The following is a 12066-nucleotide window of genomic DNA, read 5'->3' as shown; positions in this document are numbered from 1 at the left end:
GGATTGTGCACAATTTCTCCTCTCTTGACAGCAACACGACGACCTGAAGGGCACTTGTGGCTGGTTGCTCTGCAGTTGGCAAGTGCTTGTGCTTCTTTTTATTGCTGCAACTGCCGAGCAACACCTAGCATGGCTCCAATAGGAGCAAGCTGACTCAACTAATGAATCACAACAAGCCACAATAACCCTCACTTCGCTGCGACTCAGAGCTTCCACATTCATATATCGACATGCACTAAATGACTCCCTAGGAAGCTGGGCAGTGAACATCTGAGATCTGCCCTCTCTGCAGCTGCAGAGAACCTCCCAGCAGCACACAAGGTGCAGTTTCCCCCCACTCTCCCCTTTTTGCTCCGTGCTTTCGAGATTCTGCACTGCTTATTTTTATCTCACCAGCAGGGTTGTCTCAACATCTAAAAACCTCCTGAGCCCAGAGGACTGGGATTGTGCTCCCAGCAAAATCAGAAACTTGAACATTCGTGCTTGCTACAAACCAGCCTCTGTGTTTGAAGCACTGCCCATCTTCTCATGAGCCCTCACCGCAAAGCTTTTGTCAGTAAAACTCTGCTTACCATCCCTTCTTACTAAAGAACAGATGCTGCCTCACCGCCTTCGTATCATCCACACTCCTTCCTGATGTCTCACCAGTTACTCAGTGTGTGCCAGCCCAGCCTCACCCTTGGACACTGCCAACAGCACAGCTGCACTGAGGGGCACGCAGCAAAATACACAGCAGTGCTGTGCTGAGGGAGCACAGACAACTTGTGAAGCATAACTGCATGCTGAGATCTGCTGTCACCAACAGCTGGGACCCAGGGACAGGTCCTCCACCTGGCCACACCGGGCACTGCAGCCATGGAAACACTTCCAGGCTGAGCAGAATCAAGTTGCACATGTTGAATTTCTACTGGTGGCTGAAAAAAAAGAGGCATGAAGGAATAAGTGTGTGTTTGTGAATGTGCAGCCACTGCCTGGAGAAGAAGGAGGAGGAAAAGGGCAGAGATTTCATGTTTGTTTTTAGCGAAGGGTAGCAATCTTTTTGGTGAGAGCTGCAGGCCTCATGATGCCAGCAAATTCAAGACCAAACCACTGCAAAACTGGTGACTCACTGAAGCCTTGCACAGCGGCAGCAAATCATTCTCCACTCTGAGACTGATGTCACCTCAAGAGGCTTTTGCATGTGTTGCTCTACGCTTCTCTCAACAGCATCATCATCACACTGTGCCAATGCCCCCTGTAATAGCCTTATGCTGGCTCCTGGTTAATGATACCCTCCACACTCAGCTGGGGACTGTGAAACATCCAGCATATCCTCGGGCCTGCTTGGGAAGCATTGGTGCTTTCACTGTACTCTTCAATTCCCATCCTTTCCCCTGTGACACATTCAGTCAAACTGCTTCGTTCTAAACGACGTGCTGCCTTTTGGTTGGCTGAAGGGAAGGGCAGTCTGCCCAAACTGCTTTTTTCCAGCCCAAAAAACAATCCGTGGGGACCAGAGGAGTGAGCACACCGACCTGCCCATCGCTGTCCCATGGCACAGCTCCTTCCTCTGCAGCTGAGCTAGGAGAAAGGCTCTGCTTCAGATGTGGGGCTGAAACCAAACCCAGCACCAGCACATCTGTCAGGCCTCCCTTCCTCAGCCCCTGGTTTAAGGAACACACTGAGATGCACTGAAAGGCTCTGAGCCCCCCTAGAGCAACCAAAGGAGCCCGGGCAGAGACAGCGGCTCTGGGGAGAACCCTGTCCATATGGCAGGGCTTTGATATGCAGATCGGAGCCATTGTGAGCCACAGCTCCATCTGTAAGCCGAGGGCAGCTCCATGTCCAGACTGCCCAAACAGATCTATTTAACTCCCGTGACTAAAGGGAATTCCAGACTCCAGGAGGATCCAAGTATCCAGATGGATGCCAGCACACGAGCATTCACAAAGCCTGCCGTCCTGCACAGCTCCTGTCCCAAGAGCCAAGCAAAAAAAAAAAAGCATCCAAACCCGACATCCTGCTCGCAAGCCCAAGGCTGGGGGCCAGCTGAGGGAAGACCTCTGCTAGCATCACATCTTGCACCTCAAGTGCAATGCATTCCTCCTGCAGTTCAACTGGAACCCAAGCTAGGAAATCCCTACATCTGCTGATAGGAAACACTGCTTCCCTGCCAATAGGGACTGCCTACCAGGGTCCTGATCCTGGAAGAGATTTGCTTTCACTGCTGCACCAAAGGGGAACAAACCCCACACTTCTGGATAACTGTCAGATTATGCTCACAGCAGCCAAGGCCACCAAGAAACTGTTAAAGAGCACAACGATCAAAGTTCCTGCAGCACATCGAGTGCTGCTCCTGCATGCACAGTGGGGTCCAAATACGTTCCTGCATTCCTGGGATCAGAACGGCAGCTGAGAGGCAGGCAGACAACATCCCAAAAGCTGCTGGGGCCCCTCCAGCCCCCCTGCCAGCACTGAAATAGGGAGAAGAAGCAAGGACCCCAGCAGGCTGGTCACACAAGCAGAGCCTGAAGCACTGTGGCAGGTGCTGGAAAACATCTCACCCCAAGAACTCACCTTCAACCTTGAACTGTGCTTGGATGTGGCACGTAGAAAACCTCCCATTTAATCCTCTCTTACACGAGTTCCTCTGCCTTACACACCTCTGCTGAGCACCTAGAAAGGGGCACCGAATGCTGCAGCTTCCACCACTCAGCCTTCTGTAGTCACAGAGCTTGCTGGGAGCTACCAACACTGCTGTGACACCAAGTTGGCAGTGAAGACGTTGGTGGAAAAAAAGACAAAATAACCTAGATGACAGTGGATCTAGCAGCAAATTACTAGAGAATTCATAAAATGTTTTCCAAGCAGCTGATTTTGAAAGGCAATGATTTGGGAAAGCTAACACAGACCGGATTTATGTTGTCGGGGCTTCTTGTTTATGCAAGAGGTAAACTTCAAACTTCAGAAACTTTCTGATAAAGGAATACCCCTAGTTGGGACTTATTAACATTGCAGGAAGGCTTCTTCAGCAAAAAGCTGGCAGGAAGGAGAAGGGAGAGATTTCATGCATTAACCTTGCGTGAACTCGACAAGAGGATCAACTTTCCAACCTCTGGGCTCAATCCCCCACATGCTTGAGACCGCGTATGAAAATGGACACCTCTGAAATGAGAGAGCAAATCAGGCGAGGTGTCTGCCTAGGGCACCATTTTGACAGTGCAACTAAGGAAGGAGAGAGAAGAGAGAGGGAGAGATGAGCCAGCTGCTGTCAGACACCGAGGGCTTCCCCTAGAGCAGCTTCACAGCATCAGGAAGGCACAGTGTTGTGCTACTCAGACCCTCCTTCATCATCTTCAGTATTTCTAGCAGGAAGCAAACGCAAGCTGTTAATTAGAAATTTCATGCAGCCTTTCCCCAGAAAAGCCAATCTCTGTGCCGAGGCACAGGGAGAACAGCACCTGTTATTAAAGAAACTGTGCTGTAAGCTATGGTGAAGGCCCCACTCTCTCAGCAGGGCTGGGGACAGAGTCGTGCTCTGACCTGCACAGGTCTGCTATTAACAGACACAGGGGCACCACGACCCATGTCTGCCTGCAGTGAGTACCCACAATAATGACACATCAGGTGTCTCTTTCTACACTTTGGTGTAAAGTTACACTCTGCAGCTCCTCTCCAAGCCCATTCCCAGAGCCGGGAATCACGATGCCCTTTAAGTACAATTAACTCTGCCTGTGCCAAACAGCTTGTGATAGAACCACACACTTCAAGGTCCCCAGCAGCTACCCAGCTCCTCTCCTGCTTCCTGCACCAAAGGCTGGGCAAAAAGGTACATCAGTAACTTGCTGCTTGAAGGGGGGCTGAGTCTAAATCACGGTCTGGGATCCCACATCTGGTATGCCAGCAGAATTCAGGCAGAAGAGCAGAAGTCTCAGCAGGTAGCTGCTGTGAATTTTGGGGAGAGCTGCCAGGTATCTGCTGAACTCAGCCAATTCTCACGCTCTGATTTTAGCTTCACACAGAGTTCAGCTCTGTCCCTGGGAACACGGCAGCAGTGAGTCTCAGCAACTCCAACTCCACTGTGCTGCCCACAACCCGACAGCAGCCCAGGGGGCACCAAAACATCTGCCCTGTGTGTGCGGCCAGGTGGTTTGGGGCGTGCAGCCTGGTCCCACCAGCAACTTGTAGATGCAATTAAACTCTACCTGCTAGGAAGAACACGAAACATGCCTCTGCTGGCACACGAAAGAAGAACAGGGACAGACGCTGCTGCATTACAGAGAGCACAGCCCTGGAGTTCAGAGGGACCACGCAAAGACATACAGAGCTCTGCGCACACAAAAGACACACACAGAGCACTCTGATTCATGCTGGACACACACAAGCCTCCTTCACACTGTTTCCAAACAAATCTCAATGCAACCAACACGTCAGCCGGTCCCGCCGGACACTTGGTACTTACAGGAGCGTTTGCTGCGTCTGTCTGCGGCCGCAGTCGGGTGGGGTGAGTTTAGCTCAAAGGGAGAGTGCATGGAGATCCACAGAGCAGGGCTGGGCTGGGGGGAGGAAGGGCCCCAGCCCCTCTTTGGGCCCCATAGGCAGCAGCACTTGTTCACAGGATGGAGTGCAAGAACGCTGGCATGCCTGCAGCAGCAAGGACAATGGGGAGGGATGAGGAGGCGCTGCCATAATCAAATGCAGGCCAGCTGGCCCTCCCCCAGGAAGGGTAGGCACCTCCTTCACTTGCCAAAGGCTTTGTTTTCTAAGCCACAAAGAACAAAGTGATGCCGGGGTGAGTGAGAGGAGGAGAAGAGCGATCCACCGTGCGAGCAGAGCCGCACGTGAGCGCACGCAGTCTGTTCACAAACACCAGTGCAGATGGAGAGAGGTTGGGCCACGCTTGGCACATGCTGAGCAGGGCTCAGAAGCAGCAGGTCCTGGCTGGAGATCCCTGCTCCCTCAGGACCTGCATGGGCTGGGCTCCTTTGATGGGATCTGAGGCTCAGAGAAACGCTGCTGAAGAAAAGGCTCCAGAGCACGGTCCAAAGAAATCCCAAGAAGGGGAAATGCTATCATTTGTTAAGTAACCTCACACCAGCAATCCCGAACACCGAGCCCCTGAACGGCTTTCCTCAGAAAGCAGGCGCAAGGCAAGGTTCCAAGGCTCCCACCAAAACAGACCTCTTGCACAACGCCCTGACAAGCCAGAAAAGAGCCTCTGGGGCTGAGGCTGCTCCGGGCCCTCCTGTAATGATGTGGGCAGTTCAGCTCTAAGGGCTCTGGTACCAGCTGCGTCACAGCTGCAGGGTATGCAGGTGCTGAGCTGGTGAGATGCTGCTCTGCCCTATCCAGTTGGGTCACTGCTTTCTTCCAGCAGGGATGTTTTGCCAAAAGCATTGTATGTCTTCACTGCTGACCTCCTGCAAGACTGCCTGACATCTCAGTGCTGGCAAAGGCTGAGCTGTGGGCTCTGGCTCATCAGATGTGCCACATTAGTTAGCTGCAGAAAAGGCACACAGCTCTTGGTGGGGGGGGTGATATCCTCGAGCTGGGATCACAGGCAGAGGGCACTTTGCTCACTATAAAGTCACGAGCATGCAGAGACTGTAAGAAGCAGCTGGGAAATAACTTTGCCTAAAGAAAGCTTGAGAGTGGAAGAAGTCTGAAGGCTAACAAGGTAAGCACAGAGAAGGAGATTTGCTCTAGCTCCTGGTAATGACAGGATGCTTGTTGCAGTGCCAGTGTGAAGCCAGGATAGGCAGCGAGTGAGGGATGCTAAGGGTCACCCCTCCAGGAAGCTCAGAAGCCAACAGTGGTGCTTTTGGTACAACACACACACCCTTGCTTGCTCAGCTTCCCACTTCTCCCCCAAGGCACTGCCAGATCCCATCACAGCTGCGGAACTGAGTAAACAAGGGACAGAGGCCAAACCAGGCTCAAAGCCGCAGGAAGATGGCACGTCCCACTGTGTGCCTGCGCTGAGTCTGTGGTACTAAAACAATGCTCTGCCCGCAGTCGGAGATGGACAGCAGCTTCCTGCACCGCTCCTGCCTCAGCCCAGCCACCCACAGCCCTTTCCAGGCACCAAGAAAGGAAGCGGGGACAAATGGAAACATCCAGCCTGGCACAGGTTGTGGCTTTGGGGAGGGAATCCTGCCAGCCCATGTGTGTGAGCTCCATGTGGTCTGGCCCTGCCCAGCTTGCTCAGCTCTGATGGGCCACTGGGGCTGCCAAACAGTGAAAAAACACAGCACGGCAGCGTGAGGGGCTACATGAGGTGCTCCTGACCTCCTCCACAGCCTGTCTGGCAGCCACATTCCGCACCCTACGCACCATGCATTCACCACATGCAGACAGGAGGCCAGCAGAATGCTCCCACCCCTAGCAGACCGTGTGGTATGAGGGTACAAACACCACGGCCCCTGTGGTGGGCGCTCCGCTCCCTTGGCACACGTTGAGACATTTGGAGACATCTGAGCTTGCCAGCTCATTACCATAGCGTACATTGCTTACGCATCTCCAGGCTTTTCCCCGAATCCTGGGGTCTGGCATTGCTGCAAGCTCTTTACAAGAAGGAAATCAAGGACATTACTCTGTTTAGACTCCTGTTGTTGATCCCTTCAGATATTAGGGAAGAGAGAAGGGGCTTAGGCAGGCACTTACAAGATCACAGCAGTAAGGCCAAAGCAGCTCAGCATCAGAGGAGAGTGAAATCAGTTTAGATAACATCTTCTGCTTCTCCCCCACCTCCCAGACAGCACCACCGGCTTTGCTTTTGGAAGACAGAAAGCTGGAGATCAAGATTAAAATAATGGGTACAAAGAACTGAAACGCTGTGCAGCAGTTTCTGCACTCATCCTACAGCTGCAGGACGCATCCCCTCCACACCCCTGGTTTCAGTTGGCCACTGGTTCACAATACCCATATTTACTACACTAACTCTGTTTGTAGTTCTATTGAAGACCAAAATCCTGCTCCCTCACTACACAGGATACCTCTCCTCTGCACCAAAGCAGCAAGCAAACACGCCATGCCACTGCCAGTCAGCCTGCACTGCAGTGTGCAGCATGAAACTAAAGGGGTGCTGCTGCCACCAAGGACTGCATTCAATCATCATCCACCAAAAAGAAGCTGAATAAACAGCATGCTAAGAAAAGAAATGGGCCACCTCTGGGGGCCGTGCATCATCAGTGTGCCAGGGATGGTCCAAATAAGGCTTAGCTCTGATGGATGTTCATCCACAGCTTCAAAGTCTTGGCTGACCACCCTGGCAGCCCAGGAGCTCCCATGGGCTGTAGTACCCACACCTGAACAGAGGAGACAGCAGCCACCAGACCAGGAGCTGCAGCTCGCAGCTGTGCTCCACAGATCCCCAGCTTCAGCTGGGTTGGGTCACACAGGACCAATGTTTGATTTGCCAAAGACGTGCCAAGGTTTTGCACAGGGTGTGGCACCTCTGTGTGCCTCCGTTTGCGAGCAGTACAGCAACAGCCTTCTTCACCAGGGCTTCACTGAGAAAGAAATGACACACTGCCACAGAAAAAGGATCTCCCACCTGCACAGCAAACTGCAGAGATGAGCTAGAGCAGACCTGCTGAGCATCAGCAAACAAGCAGCCCTCACATGGCACGACAGCAAGGCTCTGCAGTGCCTTCTTCACTTTCCTCCCTCACACAGGACGCTTCTGAATGTTTTTCATGTTTAGCTGAGTTTCCACCCCCTTCTCTCAGCACTTCTGGCTGCCAAGGCAGCTCAGAGACAGCAACTAAGTGGCACCTACATCTGGTACAGCTTAACTTTCAGTGTCTATTCTTTCTGGAATTTGAGAACTTAAAACCCAATGTTTGTACAAGTGTGGAGTAAGTGGAGCACGGGCTCCCTGGTCCTCTGTGCCTGCCAGAGCTGTACTTTCAAGTGCAGATACAAAATCCTACTGTTTATTCACATGCAACTTTAGAAATTAAATCACACCAAATGCAACTGCATGCCTCCTGAACAGCACATTTGCATTCAACCAAACGGGTGAGAAGGTCACAGGCTCACTGCAGCCACCACAAGCACCCTCCCCTCCTGGCTTTGCAGATACCAAGACCCACTCAGTGTTTGTGCCCCTTGGCCACGCTCCCCTGCACCCTGTTCTGGCACTCCACAACCTTCTGCGTGTCTCCCAAAGAGAAGAACTGGACTAAATTAAGGATTGAACAGTGGGATGCTACTCAGGACATGCCAACAGGCTCAGTTTACCAGCATGTAAAGATACAGCACCAACAAAATGTGGGCAACCTACCTTGGCACGGTGGCCTAACGCAGCACTGCCGCAATTCTTCTATCCCCTGCTGCCACAAAGAGGGCCCACAGGTTACAGCTCAGACAGAAGAACTCTATTCTTTACAGACACAGATGCTTTCTTAAACACACATCAATCCTTTCTTAAACACACATCAATCCTTTCTTCCACATACATACTTGAAAAAAAAAAATCAGTGCAAATTATGATTTGTCAGCTCCCTGTTGGCGTGCACGTTAAGTTTTGTGTATTTCAGAAACCATCACACTCGGACTGAGTCTGAGCAGGTTTTTACACCCTCCTCCACGCAGCAGCTACCTTGTCTCACCTTGTCAAAGAATTCATACAGCCTGACTGTCTCGCAGACTCGATGCCTACTTTCGTCCAGTTGAGTGCAGAATTCTTCCAGTTGATCTCTGTAGGTCTGCAGCTTCGCTCTGTAAGAATGGACATCCACAGAGGTGAAGTCTTCCCAACGATCCATCTTCTTAAGTGCTTCCTGTCCCCTTCTGCAACATTCCTGAAAGCAAAAAGTGTTTGCATATGAGGACAGAGACCTGACACAGATAGCAGATCAAAGTCATTAAGCTGGGACTAATTAGAGCAGAGTTTAGGTTCAATTCAAATGAGCAGAGGTGTACTTGTTTACAGCAGAATTTTGCAGAGTCCTGACATCTGTTATGATTTACATTGGCCACATGGCAGCTTGTAAAGATCTACCCAGTAAGAACAAGAGGCCTACGAGAATCAAAAAAGATGAGGTTTCCTCTTTCCTGAGGGGTAGAGCTGGTGGTTCTGTCTGCAAGAGCAGAGCAGGGAAGCCAAGAAGTGCAAAGGAACGACACCAACACCTTGGTGATGAACCCTCTACCAACGCTGTCACAGCATCATGGCTTTGGCTGAGCATGCAAGCCTGCTGCCAACTCAGACTCAGGAGAACACGTTTTTCCAATCAGACAACACTTACACTGGCAACAAGATCAAACTCCCTGAACTGCTTCTGTGCTTGAAGCAACATCTCCAGAGAATCGTCCAGGTTGATCATCTCCTTCAGCTTTTTCCTGCCAACATTCTCAATCCAACTGCTGACCTAGGAGAAAAGGGAAAAGCTCGCTATTAGTCACTCTGTGCTACTCACCAAGGCAGGCCTTTATGTGGAAAGAACAGGGAATTGCTCTCCTAACACTGGTCATTTCATTACTGGAAAAAATGCGCATGTACACTTTTTCCCCATCCTGGCATTTCAGTGTGAGCCTCCTGCATTGAGTTTTTCCACTTCAGGTTACCAAGTAATTGCAAAGCTCCGCTATTGCTCACAAAGCCTTAGGCATAAACAGGGCATGCAGCTGCCTGGGTTCTGTTTCGGGTGACCCATGGCCTAGAGCAAGCTCTGCATCCTACAGGCTAGCCTGATATTGCTATTACTGTTACCCCTAAGTGGGATTAAATCTCCCTGCTGCCAAGCTTCCTATACCACTTCCCTTTTCTGACTGGCAGCACATAAATGATGTCAGTGCAAACACACTGATGAATTCTCACCAGCAATCTTTCAGAGATCTCTGGGACTCTCAGATATGGGTTTTCTGAAGGCAGCTCACCACTGCTGCGCAGTAACTACAGGTTCCTTGACAGAGCCCTGTCACCACCACAGTTTTAAGCCCGTAACTTCAAACACAGGTGAACAATGAACAGCTGTGTCCTAAAAGCAAAGCAGACACAGGAGGCCAAACAGGATAACACCATCATCACTGAATAAGCATTTTAAAGACGGCTGGCAAGTTTGTCTGCGATGCTTCAGAAACAGCTGCAGCCAGAAGGACAGATTAGTTCTGTTTTCCTCATCCATCTAACTCAACGTTCAAAGACGAACTCCTACTCTTTTGGATTGAGAAAGGGCCCGTGCCCATGGGGCAAAGCCATCCACACGAGGAAGAGGTGGACTGGCTTCCCAGCTCATGACATGCAGCACACAGGGGCACACAGTGCTGCTGCCTCCTGTTCGGGGGCGCACTTGAAAGCAGAGACAGGCTGGGAACTTGCTTTCGTCTCCTTTTTGTCGTTTGGATTAAGAACCTGTGCATTTAACTTTAAGGGAGACTTTACTAGGTTCTTACATCACACTTCTTGTCCTGAACGCAGAGGGCATGGCGCCCGAGTGTCTACCTCCAATGGGAAAGTCATTAAAGGATCCACCTTGGCCTGTGAAAAAGCCAGGCAGGCTACAGATTCCTCTGCAAATCCAGCTCTGTCCAGACAAGAGCCCAGAAGAACAATGGGGAAATGTGAGAAGTGGAAAAACTGACCCTAGCCCTGATTTTGAAGGATACAAGCTCCTAAGGTGAGTTATCCAACCAGCACACCGTCCTTCAAACACACGCACGTATGTGTGTACACAGTTCTTCATACACACATGGACAAGCTGTAAGAAGAGATGCATAAAACATCTCGTCGTTGATGAGTTACAGCAAAGGAGACTACGAGGCTCCATAACCTACAGGCAGAGTTCAGGCTTGGGGAGCACATCGAGACCTGCAAGACTGAAAGATCTGATAAGACCCTGAAGGACACTCAGCCTGAACTACTTTTTTTTTTTTTTTTTTTTTTTTTTTTTTTTTTTTTTTACAACTTTTCAAGGTTCTTCATCTACATGGTTTGAGGTTTCAAAGGTCTTTCTGAAAAATCAGTGCCTGTTTGCTTCAGTTATCCCCCAGCTAAAGAGCTTTAGGGAACACCACAAGAAGGAAAGCTGAGGCTGCCACAGACCTGCAGGGGCTAGCAGGATGAAGCACAGCTCTTGGGCTAAGGATGGGTATATTCACACACCTGAAGACTGTGTAGAGGGGCTGCACCCAGAGGCAAAAGGAGCGTGCCTGCATCTTATCCAACAGCAGGGACCTGGGCACTGCACAGGAGTCAACACCAGTACAGCACGGAATGGCAGCTAGCACAGAGTATGCGATGTGTGGCTCATTCAGCAGGAGGATGAAAGCAAACTCTGTGGGATCTACAGCCCTGAGAGACACATGAGTTCGTCTCCAGCTTGCTGCCATTGCTCTGCTGCTTGCCAAGGTGGAATATGAGGAATGGCTCCTCAGCAGTCATGCTGGGAGGGTACTTTAGCAAGCAGTGTGACAAGATACCTCACCTCCAGGTGGGGTCTATCAAAGAGCCACTACAGTAGTCTTCAAGTCAAGCAAAAGCTCACAGATGTTTATGGGATTTCATACACCCACACTTTGACAGCAGCCAGGAAACTTTCACCTGCCATCAGAAGACACCACGTGAACAGCAACTTGGTTCTCAGCACTCATAAAGGTCTACCCCAAACTCTTATGCAGAGCTGTTCTTCAGGAGGGTTGCAGACATTCTCTGTCTCCACAGGACAGACCAACACGTACCTGCTGCGGCACAGTCAGAGGGTGGCAGCAGGAAGTCACAAGAACGGACCAACAGACATTACTTACCTCCTTAAAACATTCTTCCACCTTCTCAAACTCCATGACCAGCTCCAGTTCCTGGATGCGTTTATTTGACGCCATCACCAGGCGGTGAACGCCCTCATCAACTCGATTATAAAGCACACCAGCAGCATCAAGCGCGTCCCTGCAAGGGGACACACGGCTGGTCAGGGGTTTTGCATGAGGCCTTTCCCCCAGCGCTTCATGCAAACGGGGCTGACAGCAGCAATACAGACATCTTCCCCGTGGGAAAAGAAGTGGCCATCTCCATATGGAGAGCAGAAGGAAAACAGCACTGCTCCCTGCCTGTGATTCACCACTCTGAGATCCCACTGCGGATGA

General features: G+C 51.0%; 1 protein-coding gene across 7 annotated transcripts in view; it reads right to left on the bottom strand.

Annotated features, from left to right (window-relative positions):
- The window catches only part of PLEKHG4 (pleckstrin homology and RhoGEF domain containing G4), a 79445-nt gene that overhangs the window by 13096 nt on the left and 54283 nt on the right, over positions 1-12066 (bottom strand). For all 7 annotated transcript variants that reach the window (XM_042834807.1, XM_042834810.1, XM_042834811.1 and 4 more), the window contains exons 11-13: positions 11731-11869; positions 9234-9356; positions 8595-8786 (exon numbers count right to left, since the gene is read on the bottom strand). In XM_042834807.1, the coding sequence (XP_042690741.1) occupies positions 8595-8786; positions 9234-9356; positions 11731-11869 (454 nt within the window). The remainder of the gene's footprint in view (positions 1-8594; positions 8787-9233; positions 9357-11730; positions 11870-12066) is intronic.

The sequence above is a fragment of the Centrocercus urophasianus genome, unplaced genomic scaffold (assembly GCF_019232065.1).
Source record: "Centrocercus urophasianus isolate 14NV4802_14NV808 unplaced genomic scaffold, USGS_Curo_1.0 seq_49, whole genome shotgun sequence".
Taxonomy (NCBI): Eukaryota; Metazoa; Chordata; class Aves; order Galliformes; family Phasianidae; genus Centrocercus; species Centrocercus urophasianus.
This window is presented reverse-complemented; position numbering and strand designations above follow the sequence as displayed.